A 21,323-nucleotide genomic window follows, 5' to 3' on the forward strand; every position below is an offset into this window, starting at 1 on the left:
GAAGTATGTATCACTCTCAAATCCACCTGAGCAAACTAGCAACACCTTAGCGAGGCGCAAGTCCAGGAACTCCACTCTGCAATTCATTACGTTTGCGCCACGTCGGTCGATTTGTTAGGTGATTCATCGCGGTTCCCCACGGATTGGCTTATGCATCATCGCTGGAACAAACGCAGTAAACAAGCATCCAAAATGCTGAATGGCGATTTAGTCACTTTTATCACAGTTGGAGGGAGAACGAGCGCTATCGTACCATCGGTCCAGAAGAAATCCCCTGTTGCGACTACGGATGCAACAGCCAACCAAGACGATGACAATGCGTCCGCCGCAAAATCGGGGTCTGGAAGCCGCGGTAAGGCCACTAGCAAAAAGAAAGCGGACGAAGGCGCGGCTGTCAATGGAACGAAAGCAAGCACCAGCGCCAAACAAACCCCCACGAAAAAAGAAGCCGAAATTGCGAATGGAAAGACGGGTGGCTCTGTGGCTCAAACCGCGAGCCGCAAGCGAAAGGCCGCTACTACGGAACCAGAGAAGGCTGAGAGCAAAAGTGCCACTCCGGCCAAGAGGACACGAGCCGCCGCTGTTCGAGAGGAAGCTACTGGAGCAAAAACGCCATTAAGAAGAGGACGATCTGCGGCAAAGAAATAATTCTTTTTTTGACTGGAGTTTGGCGGTTTCGTCTTGTGTAAATTATAAGCGCTGCTCGGCGTTGGGGCTCAGAGCCAGCTTTTATCAGTCTATAACATTGCTACGGTCATTTTTCAGGTGATATCTTTTCAATCACACGACCATACGTTCCATTATCAAAAGTATTACCTAAAACAGAAAGATTCATAACTTCGTTACATCAAGGGTATTCGGGTATCTCGCTCGGACTAAACCATCAATCCGTCTAATCGTCGATAAAAAACTCCATAATTACCATCCCCATCCTTGCCCTGGCCCAGATCATCCAAAACAGCGAAGATCACGCTCTCCCACCACCCTCCGGTAAACTCCTGCTCCCGCAAGACTTCAGCCCAACAATCAGCCACCTCTTCTCGCGGGTTCAAAAACGCACCGCACCCCAGCGCTCCCAGGACCAATCGTCGATGACCGTTCACTGCTGCAGTTCTCAACGTGACCCTCATTTTCTCTTTCGTCAATTCCCTATCATACGGGTCCTTGAACTTTTCCCTGGTCCGGCCCTGCATCAACTCCGGCCTACAGAGCGCCGCCACGCTCACGACGCTCACCACCGGCAGATTCTCCGGCTCCTCGAGCCGCAGCAGCCCATGGCCATCCGTGATGCTCTTGCGCAGCACTAGCACCGTGGGCGAGTATATCGCGCTCAGCTCGGGGATGGGATAGTAGCGACGTTTGAGGGTGAAGCTGAGGCTGCTTCGGTAGCAGAGGGTTTCCTCTTGGGCGAGGGCGCCGCGCTTCCAGCCCCCGCCGGCGGAGTATGCGTTGGCCATGTTGAGGACGCAGACGGGCCGCTTGTCGCGGACGGTGATGTATTTGGCGCATTGCGCGAGGCCGATGGCGGTGTCGAGGGTGTCGTCGTTGAGGATGCGGATCGCGGTGGGGGGGAAGCGCGGGCAGTATTTCTGGTTGAGGAGTGGTGGGTCGGTGTAGAGATAGCCCTTTGGAGGGGCGTGGGGAGCAGTCTCTAGGACGTTGGGCAGGAGGGCGATGGTTTCGCGAGCGACGCGTGTGAGGATCTTGCGTCGGGAGTCTGAGGCCATGGTGGAATCGGCTGTGAAGCTGGTGGTGGACCACGTTAGTTGCGTCGAGGGTTCTGTGGTCGTTGTGGTGTCGGTGAGCTGGACATCTTCCATCTGGTCGGAGTCAGCGTCGACAGTTGCAGCCTCGCGGGGATTGGGCTTTCGGATCGTAGGGGCTGTGCCGCCTTGTCCAAAATTGAGGACAGTCTGCACCATCTTTCGATCCGCCATGATCACGAAGATAGGTAAATGGGGCGAGCAAGAGGAAGCTTGTTCCAAGCTTCACTCACGCCATCATTCTCCCTGCCAGGCAAGAAGATCTCGTCCTGCAGCCTAAAATCCGTTCGATTTCGCGATGTTTTTGAGCCGCATCGACAGGCGGTGAAGCGGCAGAACATGGCTGAGTAATTGGGTTGATCTGATAAGATAGGGATGATGTCATTACTAGCTCCGATTGGCCGGAGATAAAGTTTGCCCTGTTTGCCTTATCCTTGATTACATAATACCGATCCCGCCGCCTTCAAATCGTCCGATTTTCTCAGGCTTCAAGCCGACGCGGAATTAACGATCAAATTCGATTTGTGACCTTGAGGGACAGACGCTGCTTGAGCAGGAAAGCACGAGCTGGTTCTGGTTATCGCCTGTCACGGTCCCGTTGTGGTGCCGGATTTGTTACCATGAGCGCGATTCTTTCTGCCGATGATCTGAATGACTTCATCTCACCAGGGGTCGCGTGTATCAAGCCGATTGAAACACTACCAGCCAAACCTGACCAGGATGAAGTAAGTCTGAATGCGCTGTCTGACCTCTGTCTGTTATGCATCATACTAACCTAGCTGCACGTTTAGTCGGCCTACGAAGTAACCACAGAAGACAAAGTCGCCCCCGAAAACCTCCCGCCCGCTCAGATATCTCTTACTGACTGCCTGGCTTGCTCCGGCTGCGTGACTTCGGCTGAAGCGGTTCTTATTTCTTTGCAATCTCATGCTGAGGTGCTTAATACGTTGGAGTCACATCCTGAACTACGGGTAGCCGACCTCCCTAATGGAAACTATGAGGAAGATGGGCGAATCTTTGTCGCCAGTGTCAGTCCCCAAGTGCGCGCGAGTCTGGCGGCGACATATGGAATATCGGAGCGCAAGGCCGGCTATATGATTGATCAATTTCTCTCCGGACCACAGGGCTTAAGAGCGGGGGGACAGTACCGCAGTGGCTTCACCTGGGTCGTGGATACCAATGTGATGCGGGATGTTGTGTTGGCACTCACCACCGACGAAGTCACAGAGGCATGTGGGAATCCTAGCTTGGGTGCCGTCTCTCAGTCCCCAGATTTCCCCGTCCCTCGTCGACCAATCCTCTCTTCTGCCTGCCCAGGCTGGATTTGTTATGCCGAAAAGACCCATCCCCACGTCCTCCCCCCATCTCTCCCGGTTAAAATCACCCCAAGCCCTGACGGGCACGTTCGTTAAGACCATACTTAGCAAAGCACTCAACATTTCTCCTTCTAAAATATGGCATCTAGCCATCATGCCTTGTTTCGACAAGAAGCTCGAAGCAAGTCGGCAGGAATTAACGGATATGGCCTGGCAAACAGCCAATTCAGATACACTTACTCCCTCGCCGACAAATAACTCTATTCGCGACGTTGACTGCGTAATAACATCGCGTGAACTCCTTATGTTGGCCTCGTCACGAAACATCTCTCTTTCTGACCTCCCCCTAACTCCTCTGTCGCCTGAATCAACCCAAGTCTTTCCCGATACCACAGTTGCACCGTTCCTATTCCCAAAACACCGCTCCTCCAGCCAATCTCCTTCCTCCGGCCCTTCAGGGGGCTACCTTCACCACCTCCTTACAACCCACCAGTCCCTCCATCCTAGCAGTATCATTCAAGCCCAGCGGGGCCGCAAACTCCGACGTCATCGAATACTCCTTGATATCTGCCGAAACCGGAGAGCCCATAATAAAAGCCGCCCGATACTACGGCTTTAGAAACATCCAAAACCTCGTTCGAAAACTAAAACCGGCCCGAACATCTCGATTACCTGGAGCAAGACCACCCACAAGCCGCAGAGGAGCCGCACCCTCCTCCTCCAAGGCGTCTGCAGGAGCCGCCAACGATTACGCATACATCGAAGTAATGGCATGTCCCGGCGGATGCACCAACGGTGGCGGCCAGATCCGCGTCGAGGACTTGCGAGACATCTCCACCACCACCACCGCCGGCAGCGGCAACAACATTCCAACTGAACCCACTCCCCCGCAGAAACCCACGCCGCAAGAACAACGAGAATGGCTCGCCCGCGTCGACGAGGCGTATTACTCTACAGATTCGGACTCCGCCTCCATCCCCGACAGAATGGACCTTGACGCCGACCAAGCACCTGAGCCCCCCAGCACACCCCAATCCATCCATTCTATTCTTCAGTACTGGTCTGAGATGACCGCAATTCCGCTGCCAAAGCTGGTATATACCACTTTCCGCAAAGTTGAAAGCGATGTGGGCAAAGCGAAAGGCGGTGCGGCGGATACAGCTCGTGTGATTGAATTAGCGGGCAAAGTTGGCGGGGGTTGGTGACGAACTATACGATCAACATGATTTTCAAAATTGTTTCCATAATATCTTTGCATTTATCTTCACTTTTTGGCTGGCTGCGTATTTTCACAAATGAAAATCGTAAATTGTTCAAGTTTCTTCACAATTCCTCTGTCGATACGAGCATCTGGTTCAATGCATTAGATAGTGATAGACTCAATGGCTTCTAGCAAACAAGAGTACAGGATCTTTACGGGCTAAACGATAGGTTCTGAAAATTCAATCTCTTTAGTAAACGAAAGACCTGCGCCAATAGCTAATATAATTTACTGAGAGACTTAAAAGAAAGACGTTTAACTTGCCCAGATCCCGGCGTTCCGGAATTTCAAAACACTGAGTAGGGTTTCTTATCCGCTCAATACAGATGCTCCTGCACTTCCGCAATATGTACAGCGTGGGCTATTGGGAGACGACGCAGGGGTGCAAGGGCACGGCTGGATGGCGTTAGGCCGGAAGAATTCGCGTCGGGATGGCCGATTGAACGTCTCAGCATTCAAGGTTCCAAGGGAAAGCTCGCTCTTCTGCGAGTTTTTATCAATTCCATTTACGACAGTCTCGGAGCCCCAAAGCACCGTTTCACGGGCTTGTGGGGTAGCCTCTCCAGAACCACAACCTTGGTGAGCATTCTGGTTAAAAGCGTGGCCCGAAAATTCAATCCCATCCATGGAAAATTGCCTCGCTGGTTCGGGCGACGGGGCCAATGAACACCGTACGCGTCGCAACTCTTCAGGCGATGAAATCTCTGGCGGTAAGGCGGCGAAGGTGTTGGTGATGCAATGGCCACTGCAAGGGTTCCTCCCAGAACACAATGGATTTCTGAGAGCACATCCATCTCTTACTAAACCAGAATTCGAGAATGGTGCGTGTAGAGCTCCGGAGTCTAGTTTCCAAGAATTTCGAAATTCAATATCACGGGGCGCTAGAACCGGCGTTGGTGGGACATAAGCTACTAGAGGTTAACATGATATAGTACTAGCAGAAACTGGATATAAACGTACGATAACGTTCTTCTTCCGCAGCTACACTGGTGCTCCTGGTGGTAGCTTGGGACGCGTGGGATGATAGGACTGGCTGCATAGCGTCTGGCTGATCCACCATGTGTCCGCGAAAGGTGCCGTTAGGGTATCGAGGCGGGCTGTCCCCACCGCCTGGAATAGTAGCGACGTACGGAGCGACTGGCAAGAATCCTCCGTTGTCTTGGCCTTCATGATCAGATCCATGAGAATTTCCACTCGTCTTAGGGTGTTGCTCCTGGGAATAACCTGGATATCTGCGAAGAAAGTTATCAACAAGTTCAGCAAGCTCTTTAGAGCGATGATGGTTAAGTCGAACTAGCTCTAGCAATCTTCGCGATGGTTCTTTTGGGCCGAACAGATTTTGATCAGATCCAAAGCCGAAATTCCCCAATGCTCCCGTTGTTGGCATTTGAGAACGCGGTTGCGGCGGGCCACTGAATAAGGATACAGGTGAAATAGGTTCGACTTTTATTTCCGGTGACGAAGCGTTAAGGGTCGGTTGAAACGGATGGCGACCCGGGTTACCAAAAGGATTTGGAAAGCCCGATGCTTCCCCGCTTGGATTTTGATCCAAGGCGCCATTTATAATCTCTGCAAATGATCGCTCTCTAGTGTTTGGAGAACATGCTTGAAATTTTTTCTCCGGGGTACAATCGACGCCGGTTTCAGCTTTCTGATCGTTCACAGATAGAGAGGAGAACATCGATCTAAGAGGGTTCGCAGTATCATCGCTCAATTTATTCTGGCGCCAGCGAGGACGCCTTCGACATCGTTTTGGAGATCTAGGGTGCGTTGATCTTTTAAAAATGACGTTGGGGATCCGAGGCCGATATCTGGGAAGCCGTCCGGCACGAGGGTCATGCTGCCCATGCCAGCTTCGTGGAGCAGGCGATGAGTCATGGCGAAGACAGCGACGCGCTCGAGGAGTTCGCGGTGTGCGAGGGGTACGAAGTTGGGCCACTTGACCAGGCATGGCAAAAGAGAAGTTCAGCTTGGATGTCTCCTATAAGGGAGTGAAAGATGAGTGGGGGAGGGTCAATATAGTGAAGTGAAGTAAGCTACGAATGCGCTTCCTCGCAGTAATGGATAGAAATATAAAATCGAAGTCAGCGGGCAAGGACTTCAAGAATGAATAAGTAAACTTCAATGGGTCTGAAACTCGGTCAATAGCCCATTGTTCAGCGTGACAGCGGACCTGAATGCACGACACGCCATATGAAAGTGAGAGCAGATAATGGAATATCACAGGAAAGCGATTTAGTCAGAACAAAGATGGAGACCATGTCACTAGGCAAGCTCGACGGCGTACCGTGAACCCGGAAGGAAAGACACCACGGTCATAGTTGCAAAGAAAGCAGAAACTGCAAGCTCAAGCCTGCAGCAGCAAGCAAGCGATATAAAGGCAAAGAGACGTGAAAGCTCCATAGCGTGGACCCTTTCGACGCACTCGACGAGGCTTGAGCGGCAAGCCTACAGTGAGTACGGCATCATTCTGGGGCCACAGTTGAATCTGTAGCAACGATCATACGAAGCTCATATGGGACATCGGCAGCTTTATTCTCTTTAGAGCCTAGCATATAGCTTCCAGTCCAGACATCTGGTGAAGCTCGCCTGTCAGTCTGAAGCTTGTCGTTGATGTTGTGAAGTGGTGATCCTTGGCAGCTTAGTCATGCTTAGGTCATGTGACACATCACCTTCTTCGGTCTTTCTTTCTCGCCCGCAAAAAAGTCAACGACAACAACATTCCTCCACCGTCATCCTGCTCTTCATCGGGAAGCAAATCGAGGTTCAAACAGTCCAAGCACGACCCTATTACTAGTTTTAATCACCATGTCTCGCGAAGCCTACCAAGTCCCCTCCTTCGACAACCATCAGCAGTTCTCCGGTGGTGCCGGCGCGGCCCCCACCAACCCCAACGATGAGCTTCTATCCGTTGTCTACGTCTGCGGCGACTGCAGCGCGCGTGTTCAGATGAAGCGCGGCGATCAGATCCGGTGCAAGGAATGTGGACATCGTGTCTTGTACAAGGAGAGGACCAAGAGGTTTGTCACTCGGGATCCTGTCACCCATGTTTCGAATCGCACGATCCGCAGTACAGGCCGCTAACCTATACATCTCGTTACTACTAGAATGGTCCAATTCCAGGCGCGATAATTTACTTCCACCACCGAGAAAGTTGCGTCGATATGATGGGTCCTTGACAGCAGGCATTTGCAAGGCGCTTGGGAGTGTTTTCTTGTCACATGCTTGTATTCCATAATTCCAATTACATGTTGAAATGTTCCAGTTGCCTTTCCACGCACCGGGTTATGTTGCTTCTGAAGTCCCGAATATGCCTGTTGGTTTCCCCGTTCCAAGTGGAAATGAAATATGCTAGACATGACCCCAGTCTCCCAATGCTCCAAAAGGTGGACAGCCCTTTCACAGCCTGTTGGTGACATCGATAAACTTCTCAAGACACGTCAAAGCTTCTCCGCTCTCGATTGCCCAGCGCGCACGCCTTACACCTTCTTTCCATCTAAGTCCACCCGGCCCACGCTCTTTTATAACGTTCCCGTCATCCCCTGGGCCCATATTGCTGCTGTCAGCTTCACAAACGCCGGATATTACAAGCAACGCCGCCACGTTCATAATAACAAAGTCTAAAATAGGGTTGTCGCGAGGGAGCTCGTTGCGTAGAATGCTCATGAGCATTTGCGCGTTTTCACGCGGCGGCCTACCTCCGCCGACATCGGAAAGCGGATGCGATGGTAGTCCAAAATCTGATGGCTGGATTTGAAACATATCCAATTTGACCAAAGTCTTGGGGGGCGCTTCATCATCACTTGTCTCTTCATCCTGGTCTGTTTCGGCGCGCCCGGATTCCTTGTATGCTGGATTCGGATATTCAGACAGTCTCCAGCAGTTTGTCTTCCCGGCGCAGCTTATTTCGTCCAAATCTTCCTCACCGCAGATGATCATGGCTTTCTTGGCTCCGCTTAATCGAAGTGCATCGGCGAATACCGGTCCCAAGCTTTGGTATGCGACGCCAACCACTCGAGCTTCCAATGCCCATTCCACTGGGTTGGCAAGTGGACCCATTAGGTTAAATATCGTTCGGAGGCCTAAGCCTCGTCGTACCGGATTGGCATACATCATCCCCGGATGAAAGTTAGGCGCAAAAAGGAAGGCATAGTTGGTCTCTTCAAGGACCTGGACAAGGTTACTCGCATTGACTGCGGAGATATTGGGTGGCCGGGGCGCAATCGAATTTAGGACATCAGCCGAACCGGAGAAGGACGTTTGCGCGCGGTTGCCATGCTTTGCAATCATAAGGAATGGTGATGCTATAATAGAAGAAGTTGTGGAGATATTGAAGGTGGAGTGCTGGTCGCCCCCAGTGCCAACAATGTCACACTGTGCGAAATCCCTGTCAGCTGCGATTGCAATGATTTCGGGTCTGAGTCACTCACCAGGCCACCGCGATAGGTGCCCTCTTTTCGGCCCCTCTCCCGTAAGAGTTTCCGCAATGGGGCCTTTTCAGTTTGCTGAGCAGCTTCACGCATGCGATTTGCACATTGCGCAATGACATCCGAGTCTTTGTCCAGTCCTGTTGAATGTAGTAATGTCAGGAGCGCTGCTGTCTGGATGACTGAGAGACGGTCTTCAAAAATCAAGGCGAATGCTGAGGCAATTTCTCCAGCCGAGACCTGTATCTGGGAGTTGTCTGGATATGCGAGTCTTTGGAGCAGAGGCGAGATCGAGACTGGCTCGGGTTGGCTCGCGGGGCTCGCCATTTGTGACTTATGGGATGAGTCTGTCTTTTTGTAGATCCAATAGCACACTGAATGGGAATAGCAGATGCGTCACAAAGTCAAGTGGCCGAGCAGGACAAGTACCAGAACACAGGTGATTGAGAGAAAAGAGAAAGAAAAGCAGCTCAACAGCTTGTTCAATTGACTTTCTGCCCCTCTTGCTGCTTGAGTCATCAGTGGGCCTCCGTGGTTATGTAAGCCGTAGATATTTAAATGGCTACGGAGTATTTTTGTGTCTGAAAAATACTTTCATGTTTCCTTGTATTTGATTGCTTTACTTTAAAGCTGGTGGGCAGTCTTTAAAGTCTCTGACTGCATAAGACTATTGATAATAATAATTACGAGAGTTGGGCATTTCGACTGGATTGGATTGCGGAGGCTGCTGTCTATCATATCAATGTAGTTTTATGGCCAAGGAAATACAAGCGCATCTGACAGCAGTAAGTTGATGCCAAGACTTGTGGACTTAACTCAGTTTGCAGGCGTGTTCTTCCTTTCGGATATCAAAGTCGAGGGATCGGGACCGTTGGGCGCTTCTGGCATGCCGGTTTCGAAAGTCCAATAGCACTCATCACTGTATCCAAGCGCGGGTCTTTCAACGTCAACCATAGCATTCCAAGCCGCCAGCGTCTTCATATATCTTCCCTCTCCTTCACCGTCATCACCATTAACATCACCGCACTCGTGGCGCAAAACAGCCCTCAGTATATCCAACACCTCGACTCGCCATTCAGGGTCATGGCCCCCAGACACCCGTGCCTGAACGTACTCAAAGTACGCTGGCATGATGTTGGCTGACTCCCAGTCAAGGAAACCCGTCACTTCGAGCGTGTCAGGGTCCACGAGGATGTTCCGTTCAGACAAGTCTCCATGCGTGAGGACAGGGCGATCCCAACCAGTTGCGCCAACTATGTCACGCTGCACTTTCTCGAGGATTGCCGCACGTTCTGGACTCGGCGCATCTTCAGCGGCCTTCATCGCGCGGATACGTGACTCATCCCACTCTGAACGGGAGGTGCAGTAGATTTCAGGCCTTGGACCAAAGATTGTGGAGAAAAGGTACGGTTGCTGCTTGGGCCGGCCATAATAGGTGAAGCGGTGCCTCCGGTACTGGAGAATGAGACGGCAGAGTTCCTCCTTGATAGATTTGCGCTGTGGAATGGTGAGTGATGGCCAAAGCTCGCTGAGCGGTGTGCCCGGGCGGCGAGTAAAGAGGATGCCCTGCCTGCCTGGCTCAGGATCCGGGACGTCGACCAAGCAAACAACACGTGGGACAAGATCCCCCAGGATGGAATGAGCAAGAGCAGTCATGGTGCCCTCCCCACCTTCGATGCCTGGAAGTTTGAGAATGGTGGAGGGAGAGTGAATGAAAAGCTTGCGGCCGACATTTGGGACGGTCGACCCTGTGAGCAGAGGAAGTTCCGGGAAAGGATCCCAGGTCTCCCAGCGAAGCTTGTCAAGTTCCAAAGCGCTTTCATCGTGTAGCACCATGGTAAGTGATGGTGCGCGGAGCGTCGTGTAGATGTTGAGGGTTGGACTCGTTTATTCGCAAGCGGGCAATCACCACTAACTATAGTAAGGTCAGTTGATCATGGCTTCAATCTCAACGGGAGGCAGGATTGATAATTTACAAGAAAGGTACTCCGTTATATCTGTTGACAACTTGTGCTCATTGGGTTTTCTGAAAACACATGTAAATGGCCCTTCAGTCAGATTGGATCATAATTGTCTCTTTTTTCCTTTCTGCCTTCACCTGTATCACCTCTTACAACGATCCTTGAGCAGCGTTCTCTCAGCTCAATTCCTATTGGGCCGGCCTGCGGGTTCCAGGCCGGCAGAGTGAGCGCCGAAGTGGACTTGGTCCTAATCAGGACATCGAGCAAGACCTGGTGATGTCTTTAGAACCAGACAGAAGGGTTTCTGCCTTCAACAGGGGAGGGGAATTTCCCACCGGGATCGATTCGGGCAGTTCCGACATTAATATAAATTCGAGGTATTCTCTTTTGATTTTCAGGTCATTGGCAATCACTTACTAGTTATTACTGCGCTGTGATTGTGCTTTGTTAGCTGCAGTGCCTGTTTCACCAACTTCTTCCTCCAGCCTCTAAATTCTCTAGCTACATATTATCAAATCACGAATCTATTCATCATCATTTAATAGCCTTCAAACTCGCGCGAGCATGCTTTCATTTCTTAGAAATGCATTCTGCTCCACGCCCTCGCTCGACTTGCCTTCCGTGCTCCTTGTTGTAGGCACTTTTGGTTCCTGCATCAGAGTTCTTCATCTCCTACCCGAAGACGGCACCATCGAACGCTTAAGCTTGACAACTGGCTCCACCAAGTTTCGCCGAGGTGGAACCAAAGAACAAGCACGCGAGCAAATTGGTACGATCACACTTGATCATGGAAACGGCGAAACCGCTTGGGGTTTTCTCGACGAGATTGAGCCACGAGTCCGCAAGCTGTGGGACGATTCCCTAAACTCGAAACCCGCGCAAACAGAGAGTATCGAGGTGATTCAGTTGGCGAACGATGTGCTCAAGCGTATGGCACTCGAAGTAATCCACGAAAAAAGGGAGCAGCATCAGGTTATGAGCAGGCCAGAGACATACCCTGTATACGTTATTCATATTTTACGTCCGAGGCCAGGGAAGATCATCCTTCCTAACAACAACCCGACCAGCTTCGCTAACTGAGTTTCGATGTGCTGTCAAGTGATCGAGATAGAATAGTTAACGATGTTTTGAAACAACAACGCGGGATATTTGTTTAGTTATTCTGCAGCTGCATGGCCTGCTTAAGCGCGCGTGATGGATGGACTACACACAACATGTATGATGAGGCCTGGCTCTTTTCTCAGAACTCAGGGAAATCGGGTTGCAGAATATGATAGGAAAGGAGAGAAAGGACTGTTGTTGGGTGGTAGATTATGTTGTCTCTTAACTTATGTAATCAATAGTTAGTTATCAGTAAAATCTCAAGCTCCAGCAGCAGCGGGAGCATCACGATCCAGGGCGGCGGAAGTGATTCTTCTCCTCTGAAGCTGATCCCATCGGCGAGTTCGAGCGTATCTGGGCCTCTGAGAAACGCACCCGCCCCGGAGCACTCTGCTCATTATATACTCCAACCGCCGCAATGCCTCCGAGACTACGGCTATCGACGTGCTCGAAGCTGTCTCAATCCCTTCGACATGAGAGCAAAAGGCAATCCAGGGCCACAATCGGAGCAGCCTTCGCCTCTCAATTTTATACACCCTCCCTCAATCACACAAGGGCGGCCACGACGGCGGCTGCCGTCGCCGCTACTCCTACATCCTACCCGCCAACGCAGCCACCCTCCCATCGCCGACCAGAATACCGCAAGACACAACTCCATCGCCAATACACCTCCCTCCTGCGCACAATGCCATTGATTCTCCTATTCCAGCACAACAACCTCAAATCCATCGAATGGGTAAACATCCGCCGCGAACTCTCCAAAGCCCTGCGAACCGTGGACGAAAACCACATCGCAAACGGAAGAACCGACGTGCCACCGCTCGCCGACGCGATCAAGATGCAAACCATCAACACAAACATCTTCGAAGTCGCCTTGCGGGTCGTCGACTTCTTCCGGCCCGAGACCGCGGGAATCGCCGATTCAGCGTCGCCGATCATGACGCACGACCTCTCCGAGGCGGCCTTCCAGGCTGTTTTAAACAAGCGCGGAAAGCACGAGCTGGCGGCGCTGCTTGTGGGACCGATTGCGCTGGTCACGTTTCCGTACGTATCCCCCGAACACGTCAAGGCTGCCCTGTCCATTTTGGCACCCAGCCCGCCGACATTCCCGGCTCCGAAACGGCGAGTGAATCCGGGCTATTATGAGCTTGAGACGCAGTCTGGGTTGCAGAAATTGGTGCTGCTGGGCGCCAGGGTGGAAGGAAAAGTGTTTGATGACGAAGGGACGAGATGGATCGGCAGCATTGAAGGTGGCATGGGTGGGCTCAGGGCTCAGCTGGTGCATTTGTTGCAATCTGCGGGAGCGAGTCTCACGGGGACTTTGGAGGGTGCGGGAAAGAGCTTGTATCTTACGATGGAGAGTCGGAGAAGTGTTTTGGAAGAGGAGCAGAATGGTGGGAAGAAGGAGGAATGAGGAATTCGAGGGACAATTGTGCATTGCACATAGCTCTTATGTCGCCCTTTTGGTGGTTTCTTTTATGGGTGTTAACACGATTCAAAATCATGTACTATATTGGAATGAATAGACCTGCTGTGAATTTGGCTAAAAGAGTTGAGAAAGGTGCCTTTTATATTAACTATTGGGGAGCGAACCCTTATCTATAGATTAAAACTATGCATAAGCAACTACTGTCTCTCCAGGAGATAGTAAATGCATTCGAAAAAGAAGCCTGAGCTCGATCATTCATCATCGTTGTTTCATCATCAGCCTCGTGTTCATTCCCACAATGCATCTCACCAAATCCCAATCGCCATCCAATCCCACCCAGTCACAGACCAAAATGCCCGTCGACCAGTCTCCCTTCTCGTCCCCATGATGTTTACGGCAGATATAATCCACCGTCGCAGGATTCAGCTTCGCCGCAATCTTCTCGGGCCACGTCTGCACTTTCCAGAAATTGCTCGCGCTCAGGAAATTGACATAAAACGGGGTCCGATCGCCATTGTCGTCAACCTTCAGCGCGCCAAAAGGATAGCTCAGTGCGCCGGATCTTGCGAGCTGTGCGGTAACATATTCGATCTTCTTGTCGATGTTTTCCGTTTCGAGGACTTCGTAGAAATCTTGGATACAAATGTCTCCGCTGGGGCAGGTTGCATGAGGGGTATTGTCTGCCCATCCACCGGCGTCGATTCCCCAACCGCGTCCGTCCCACTCTCGTTTGAGGCTATCATCGAGTCCAAAACGGCGCATCAGCACGATTTTGCCTCGAGCGGCTTCCAAGGTCGGAATCTTGGGTTCCGTGTACCATTTGCGCGAGTCTTTGGCGTAGTGGTCGAACAGGATCTTGCTTAGTTGAGCGTCTGTGTGCTTCCCGGGGCCTTCTCGTTTGACGGACATGATCAACGTTTCCGATGGGTTGCGTTCAAGAAAAGCTTCAATCTCCTGGACAAGGTCACGGAAGTACTTGTTTCCCGTGAGGGATATGGGGAATGCGCTGTGAACGAGGACCAGACTATCCTTGCTTGGGTCATTGGGGAATTGGGGCTGAACGCGGATATCGAAGAAGCGTACGCCGTTCTCCAGCTGCTCTCGGGGGCTGGCGGCTTGACATCTCACCGATGGCGGAGCGAGATGGCACGTTGGGGAATTGTGCGTTCCTGGAATCGACAGTGCAGAGAGCAGGGTATCGTTGTTGAGCTCTCTCATCCACGAATTGAGATTTGCGGACGAGTACACTGCCAGATGCGATTCAGGAGTCACATAGACGCCGGTGAATCGGAACCGCGGATTGTCATTCAATGCTCTCATCGTAGCCGATTCGCTGGTCGGCACTGGTGTTTGAACCTGGTGCCGTTCCCCTTCGACCTCGATGGTCAGTTTCATCCGTTCTCTGTCAGACTTCTCGAAGGCTCGAATATCCGTCTTCACCGTAGTGAAGGGTTCGACCCGGACAGAGACATCCTGGCGAGAGAATGACTCAGAGCCATGTGCAATCGAATCAACTTCATTCGCAGATCTGGTGATATTGTTCATCAGAGTTGAAAAGGTCTTGGTGATATTCTTGATGTCCGGCTTGGGAACATCCGGGGGAGCGAAGCGCTCGACATGCTTCAGCTCGATTGGGTTCGCAGTTAGGTTCCGAATGGTCAAATGCTCTGCAACCATGGTGGCTATGGTGTATTTCTGGATCTGTTGGCACGGGTATAGACCGCAATTGATTCTGATTGAGGATGTTGGCAGTCAACGCATCTCGATTCCCAGGGTCAAGGAGGGGTTCAAAGTGGGGAACAACAGCTCACTAGTTAACTACTGCCGTAGGGCTGATTGCGAATCAATTATGAACGAGTGCGAGAAAAAGAGAGCGTCTACTCCTTTGCCGAGCGCAGTTGGCCAATTCAACAGAGAGAATGCTGGGTATAACTATCGCCCGCAGCAGCACCCGCGATACCATTGCTTATCCATGGGGGCATGTGAGGCCTGATATTTCCCAATCTGGCCTCCCAACTAGGGCTGATGATTAGGGCACCGCTAAGCCTAACCGGGCGATGATGTAAGGCATCACGTGGCCTTATCGGCGGGCGGCTATTGTCGGGGGCTCGCGGGCAGGTCAACACCGCGACAATCCTTTTTCGGGCTATTTTACGCCGTGCAAGAGATTGTTCTCTTCTCTTCGTCCGCTGAAGAAAAAGAGAGCCGTCCTCAAGCCCAATCCACCCTCAAGACCTCTCTATCTGCACCATGGGCTCTCTATACTGTCGAGGATCGCTCTCCAAGGCACTCAAGTCTCGTATCTCACTCCGCATCTTGCCCGCCGCACCGCAACTCTCTGGCTTCAACCACCGTTCACGGCGGCGTTTCCATAGCACTCCGGCGCCATGGGGCATCAGGTCTCAGATTCTCAAGGATGTTGGTGAAGGTACGGATGCTTGAGCCTCCGGCGTCTGGCGCCTCAAGAGGTACACAGCTGTTAACATTCCGGTGTTCCATAGGTATTACCGAAGTTCAGATCATCCAGTGGTACGTCGAGGAGGGCGCTAGGGTAGAGGAATGGAAGCCTCTGTGCCAGTACCAGTCAGACAAGGCAGTGGATGATGTACGCTACCTCATGCCATCTCGAAACCATTGGCTAATTCATTTTCCCAGATCACCTCGAGATATGAAGGAGTCATCAAAAAACTGCATTTCCAGGCCGATGAGACAATTCCAACTGGCCAGGTAATCCCTCTCTACGGCCCGAGTCTCTTTTGGCTAGGGTTAATGTTTTACTAGGCTCTCTGCGATATAGAGGTTGACGACGCGCAATATCCTGACTCCAGTGCGCCTGCTCCACCCAAGGCAGAGTCAACCCCGGAGCCCACCACTTCAGCAGCAGCGGTGACTGAAGAGAGCGCCCAGGCAATATTAGCTGAGAGTAGTCAAGCGCAAGTTGAAGCGGAGCAGGCTGCACCTCCATCAAAATATGCCACCTTTGCTACGCCAGCAGTTCGCGGTCTCCTGAAAGAGCATAACCTTGATATCACCAAAATCACCGGGACCGGAAAGGACGGGCGGGTGATGAAGGAGGATGTTTTCAAATATCTTGAGAAAAGAGACTCGCAAGCAGCTGCGCCAGCAGTTACCCCTTCAGCGGCCCCGTCCATCGACACTGCACAGGTCGAAACCCCTGCCTCTCTCACGCCCATACAGTCCCAGATGTTCAAGACTATGACCAAATCCCTCACGATTCCACACTTTCTCTATGCTGACGAACTCAGCATCGCCACACTCTCGTCCGTCAGACAAAAGCTCCTTTCAAATCCTACCGATCCACAAAAAGTATCCTTCCTGCCATTCATCATCAAAGCCGTCTCCCTTGCCCTACAGCATTACCCGCTCCTCAATGCCAAAGTTGACACAACTACAAACCCAAAGAAACCCGGTTTGATCATGAGATCGAGCCACAACATCGGCGTGGCGATGGACACGCCGACTGGGCTTCTAGTGCCGAACATCAAAAACGTTCAGGCCCGTTCGATCTTCGACATTGCTGCTGAATTAACGCGCCTGAGCGCTGTTTCTCGCGCCGGAAAGCTGACGCCCACCGACCTCAACGGCGGCACCATCACCGTCTCGAACATTGGAAGTATTGGGGGAACGTACGTTGCGCCCGTCCTCGTCCCAACGGAGGTTGCTATTTTGGGTGTCGGAAAAGCACGCACTGTGCCAGTGTTTGACGACGAAGGCAACCTGTCAAAGGATCAAAAAATGACATTCAGCTGGAGCGCAGATCATCGCGTCATTGATGGGGCGACGATGGCTAGAATGGCGGAAAAAGTTAGGATGTATGTGGAGTCTCCTGAGACGATGTTGTTGGCTTTGAGATAGGCTATGATTGGGGGCATCGATACCCAGTATACCAGTTGTATACTTTACATTGGTTGCATCTTTGTGTCTTTTCTTTGGCTTCGGAGAGCATACAGCATCTCCTGGTTGATTGCTTGAGGAATGTCTGGCCTGGGGAGGTTTTCTTTTTTATTTAGAATCGTGGGCTGTCTATATACAAAGTTCTTGAGTTATCGCCCTGTTACCTTGTCTTTAAGGTACATTTAGACGGGTAATGCCCCTGATACATATAACAATTCCGTGGCTTAGTTAGTTGGTTTCTGCGAAGCCATAAAAAGGAATTCTAGTTTGTTACTTCAGCTTGTTTTTCTACGATCTCCTGGGAAAATCGATATCAAACTCGTTGAATCCGAGACTTCAGCGCCGCCAGTTCTTCTCAGGTCCAGCTCAGCCTGCCCAGGAGCAACTGAGCCCAAACACGCCAACCGGAACGACAGTTACGATCCGTAACTAAGCCACCTTTGTTTAGCAGCGTGCCTTTATTTCTGGAAGCTTTCAAATTCCTGCTCCCCCCCTGTGCTAGCTAACTAGCAGTCAGCCTCTCTCGACAGGGATCACCAATATGACGTATCATCCCAACAGGTCCCTTCGAACCAAACAAGCACAAGCCCTCCGTATACGGAGTTAGTTGCGCGCTTTCGGTTGGCTCACACGAGGTAACTCGTTAGTTACAGAGTCCTCGGGCCCCCCCCCTCACGGCCGGCCGTTCAGCCCAATTGAAGCTAGCCGAGAGAGCAATGCGGGCCCACGGGCGCTTAACCAGCTTTCCTCGCGGGGCGAGACGGGCTGGACGGAAAGAGGGTGAAAGGGCCCGAGGACTAGCGGTCTGTGCGCCCTGTGGAAAGGTCGGCCGGGGGAGTAGGGAGGGAGAGACGAGGTTTGGTTTTGCCGTCCTCTGAAACAGGCGCGGAAGAGATGCACCAAGACGCATCTAGGAAAAATCATTTCCTTGCAGCCAGGGATGCGCGTGGACGAATTGGGTCGATATTCCTTTTGTTTTCTTTACCTCCTCAACGCTGTATGGCTTCCCTTGCTCTGGTATTCTTTGCTCCTAGCGAGGATTGGCGGTCGCCATTGCCCGTGTTCCGCGGTTGGATTTCCCGGTTGACTATTCTTAGAGACGGACGCTGGGTCGCCAGGGAACTGGGTGAATCCTGGTCCCTTGTCTTGTATTTCCCGCCCGAAACACCCCCCCGGAGGTCTCGACCGAATCCTGCCTATCTGGAGGGAAAAGGGATATGTCGGTGCAATCCTCGGGGACTCGGGGAGGGATATTATCTGTGCGACTGTAACCACGCTTGGGATTTGACTCGTGGGAAGACAACTCTGGCATGTCGTTTATGTGCTGTAACAATAAATATCGGAATAAGAAAAAAAAAGCAAAGATCAAAAAGCCACGTCCAACACGGAATAGAAACCAAGAAAATGCAAGTAATTACAATGGGCATAAGACTGACTCAAACCGGTACCCGGGTAGCTTCTCCAAAACGAATCTCCCGCCAACGCCCCATGCGCCTATCGCTTGGTAAAATCGCTCGACAGAGAAAGAAAGGAGAAAAGACACAAAAAAGCCAGCGGTACAGAGCGGGCATCAACGAGCCTGGAGCTAAACACAGCCACGTAGTTCCACACCCAACACGGAGAGAGGAAGAAGAGAGACATTGCTTCCTCCAGCTAGAGGTCACTTGTACTCATCTAGCTTATTCTGAACCGCGACGCTGACCCTCCTCTGCACCTCCGCCGGAGTCGCCGCACAATCCACCGAGATCGCATCCCACTCCGAATCCGGTTCCTCCAGATTCTGCAGTTGCGAATGAACCATATCGGACTTCATGTAGTGGCCCTGGCGCTGCCTGACGCGCTGAAGGAGAATCTGCTCGTCCGCGCGAAGGTAGATGAAGTGGATCCGGACGGAGGGGTGGTCGTACGCGGCGACGCGGATGACGTCGCGATACTTGTGTTTCAGGGCGGAGCAAGTGACGATGACACCAGAGGGAGAGGTTACGGAGGCAAGGCTGCTGATTGCGGCTTCGCGCAGCTGGATGAGCCAGTCCCAACGGTCGGCGTCGGTAAGGGGGATGTTGTTGGCCATTTTATCCTTGTTGGATTTGGAGTGGTACTGTAGGGAAGGGGCTGGAGGTTAGCTCGCATGCGGATTTGGAGATTTCGGGGAGGAGGGAACGCACATCGTCCCCTTCGATGTACGGGAGATCCAGCTCCCTTGCCAGCCCCTTGGCTACAGTCGTCTTGCCGCAGCCAGCAGGGCCCGTGATGATCCAGATGTGCTGCATGGAAATCTGGGGGTCAGGGGACGAGTAGGCGACTGGATGCTTTCGAGACAGATGGCTATGTCGGTTCAGGGTTCGGGAAGCGAGGGAAGCCATGATATGAGGGCGGCGAGGAGGCTCTTCCGTGGATAGCATTCTGACTAGCTTGGAGCTTCTTTTGCCTTTGGCAGCTACCACACTAGGATTCCAGGAAATGGTTTGAATTCACTCAGGAGTAAGCGGTCAAGTCGTAAGTTCCCAGGTGGTTGAGCTGGAGGAGGGAAAAAACACGAACAAGAAAACAGCGGCGGCACGGCACTTTATAATATTCTAGAACAGGAGATCTAGGTTCAGCTACGAACAAGGAAAAAAAGGAAAAAGGGGAAACGGAGGCAAAGCATGGCTGAAAAGAAGGAAGAAAAAGAAACGAAGAAACATGGCCAAACCGGGGGGGAATACTGATGTCTTAAAAAGCGTGCCCCCGAAAGGGCCTCCAGGAAACCTTGGACCAGCCCCGAATCAGCCGGAGTGGGATCTTCATATCGATTCAAGTTGACGTGGTGACTGGGAGATCCGAGCGTTGGTTGGAAGAAGGACAAACGTAGGTTAAGCTAACTCGAACGAACGGGATTTTGGGAGAGCCTTATTGGACCCGGTATCACGGTACTGGGAGCCGGAGAACAGCCGATATTCTGGGGTCTTTTGTGCGAGATTATCCCTTGTTGAAGCGGTCGGGGGCGAACCGGAGGCTGGGAGGGAGCGACATCTCGACGGTGCTTGCCTGGTCCCATTGATTGATTCCAAGACGGCGCCTTTTGCTGGCTGCTCGCTCGGATGTTGAACAAACGAAGCCCTCGAGGCCCAAACGAAGGGATCATGTGAGGCACAGGAATCAAGCATCATGATGACATCGTTGGCGACAGGCTGTGGGATCCAGGGCCAAGCGACAAAACGTGGAGAAACGGCTCTGAATAGAATCAGAATCGACCGGCGGCCGTCCTGCAGGATTGCTCGTGAACAAATCACACTTGAACCCTTCCACACAGAAAAAGAAAAACACCCAATTGTTGGCCAGTTGATCTTACGACGCACTGAGAAACGCTCGTCCTTCGAGGCTGACCAGTGACGGGGGTGTTTGCAGATCTCGAACCGGCCAGATGGGCGTATCGAGACCTGTCCGGTCAAATTAAAAATCAATCTCAAGAGCGCAATTGCGACGGGATTCCTGGCCAGCAACAGCATGGTTTTGACAACTGACTGATCCGATTGTGGCCGGATGGCGGCATCAGGGGGGACAGCTATAACAACAGCATTTATCACAACCCCTTTTCTTTTCGTATGATTCAAGTCCAATGTCAAAACTTTCCGGCAGGCTTTGAAAAATTTTAGACCTCCTCGGAATGCGCTTTTCGTACTGAGATTGGCCAATCGCCAATTTTGCGCGGCTACAACGAAATAACCCAGCAATATGTAACCAACCGTGATGGGTATTTACTGATGCTAAACAAGGCCGTCAGGCTTGAGATTTGATTGAGACTGGTGATCGCCGTCTTTGGCCTGCAAAAAAGGACGCCAAAAGAAGCAATGGTGCAGAACCGAGCACATTCCCCTGTGCTACGTTTAAGTTCCGCTATTTCTTCCCTTCTGCCTTGTTGAAGTTGCATTGAATCTATCAATGTTTCCCGGGGTGCCTTCATAGCTCGGGTTTACGCCGATGCAGCCCAATTGAGCTGTCATACAGATACTGATCAAGGGCAAGAGATCGTCCATGAGATGCTCAGCCGTGATCGAGAGCGGAGGCGATCTGCTGCGTCGTTGAAATCGCTGTCCATGTGGACAATTTGTGGGGAAAGCTCCCTCGCTGTACAGCTCCTGGCGGTGATTGAATGCTGTCACGACCTGTT

At 51.9% G+C, this 21,323-nt stretch overlaps 10 protein-coding genes across 10 annotated transcripts in view; 4 read left to right on the forward strand and 6 right to left on the reverse strand.

The window, feature by feature from the left end:
• The window catches only part of UREG_05347 (uncharacterized protein), a gene marked incomplete at both ends in the record, with an annotated part of 1,402 nt that extends 754 nt beyond the window's left edge, over nt 1-648 (forward strand). Inside the window, one exon of the mRNA XM_002584612.1 lies at nt 40-648. Within this exon, the coding sequence (XP_002584658.1) occupies nt 40-648 (609 nt within the window). The remainder of the gene's footprint in view (nt 1-39) is intronic.
• A 106-nt stretch (nt 649-754) lies between these two features.
• On the reverse strand, nt 755-1,937 carry UREG_05348 (uncharacterized protein; the record flags this gene model as incomplete). The annotated part of the gene is made up of 2 exons (XM_002584613.1): nt 755-816; nt 923-1,937. 2 exons carry the CDS (start codon nt 1,935-1,937, stop codon nt 755-757), a joined length of 1,077 nt encoding a protein of 358 aa, XP_002584659.1.
• A 446-nt stretch (nt 1,938-2,383) lies between these two features.
• Nucleotides 2,384-4,284, forward strand: UREG_05349 (uncharacterized protein; the record flags this gene model as incomplete). The annotated part of the gene is made up of 3 exons (XM_002584614.1): nt 2,384-2,488; nt 2,555-3,166; nt 3,457-4,284. The coding sequence occupies 3 exons, from the start codon at nt 2,384-2,386 to the stop codon at nt 4,282-4,284; spliced, it is 1,545 nt and encodes a 514-aa protein (XP_002584660.1).
• A 365-nt stretch (nt 4,285-4,649) lies between these two features.
• On the reverse strand, nt 4,650-6,291 carry UREG_05350 (uncharacterized protein; the record flags this gene model as incomplete). Its single annotated transcript, XM_002584615.1, has 2 exons — nt 4,650-5,248; nt 5,301-6,291. 2 exons carry the CDS (start codon nt 6,289-6,291, stop codon nt 4,650-4,652), a joined length of 1,590 nt encoding a protein of 529 aa, XP_002584661.1.
• A 1,448-nt stretch (nt 6,292-7,739) lies between these two features.
• UREG_05351 (anthranilate phosphoribosyltransferase) lies at nt 7,740-8,863 on the reverse strand (the record flags this gene model as incomplete). Its single annotated transcript, XM_002584616.1, has 2 exons — nt 7,740-8,714; nt 8,771-8,863. 2 exons carry the CDS (start codon nt 8,861-8,863, stop codon nt 7,740-7,742), a joined length of 1,068 nt encoding a protein of 355 aa, XP_002584662.1.
• A 720-nt stretch (nt 8,864-9,583) lies between these two features.
• On the reverse strand, nt 9,584-10,603 carry UREG_05352 (uncharacterized protein; the record flags this gene model as incomplete). The annotated part of the gene is made up of 1 exon (XM_002584617.1): nt 9,584-10,603. The coding sequence occupies one exon, from the start codon at nt 10,601-10,603 to the stop codon at nt 9,584-9,586; it is 1,020 nt and encodes a 339-aa protein (XP_002584663.1).
• A 689-nt stretch (nt 10,604-11,292) lies between these two features.
• On the forward strand, nt 11,293-13,243 carry UREG_05353 (uncharacterized protein; the record flags this gene model as incomplete). Its single annotated transcript, XM_002584618.1, has 2 exons — nt 11,293-11,656; nt 12,156-13,243. The coding sequence occupies 2 exons, from the start codon at nt 11,293-11,295 to the stop codon at nt 13,241-13,243; spliced, it is 1,452 nt and encodes a 483-aa protein (XP_002584664.1).
• Nucleotides 13,244-13,516: 273 nt separating this feature from the next.
• UREG_05354 (uncharacterized protein) lies at nt 13,517-14,935 on the reverse strand (the record flags this gene model as incomplete). The annotated part of the gene is made up of 1 exon (XM_002584619.1): nt 13,517-14,935. One exon carries the CDS (start codon nt 14,933-14,935, stop codon nt 13,517-13,519), a length of 1,419 nt encoding a protein of 472 aa, XP_002584665.1.
• A 573-nt stretch (nt 14,936-15,508) lies between these two features.
• On the forward strand, nt 15,509-17,134 carry UREG_05355 (uncharacterized protein; the record flags this gene model as incomplete). Its single annotated transcript, XM_002584620.1, has 4 exons — nt 15,509-15,686; nt 15,760-15,863; nt 15,914-15,985; nt 16,040-17,134. 4 exons carry the CDS (start codon nt 15,509-15,511, stop codon nt 17,132-17,134), a joined length of 1,449 nt encoding a protein of 482 aa, XP_002584666.1.
• Nucleotides 17,135-18,833: 1,699 nt separating this feature from the next.
• On the reverse strand, nt 18,834-19,536 carry UREG_05356 (uncharacterized protein; the record flags this gene model as incomplete). Its single annotated transcript, XM_002584621.1, has 2 exons — nt 18,834-19,271; nt 19,339-19,536. 2 exons carry the CDS (start codon nt 19,534-19,536, stop codon nt 18,834-18,836), a joined length of 636 nt encoding a protein of 211 aa, XP_002584667.1.
• Nucleotides 19,537-21,323: the final 1,787 nt, after the last annotated feature.

The sequence above is a fragment of the Uncinocarpus reesii genome, genomic scaffold, assembly GCF_000003515.1.
Source record: "Uncinocarpus reesii 1704 scaffold_3 genomic scaffold, whole genome shotgun sequence".
In the NCBI taxonomy this organism is placed as follows: domain Eukaryota; kingdom Fungi; phylum Ascomycota; class Eurotiomycetes; order Onygenales; family Onygenaceae; genus Uncinocarpus; species Uncinocarpus reesii.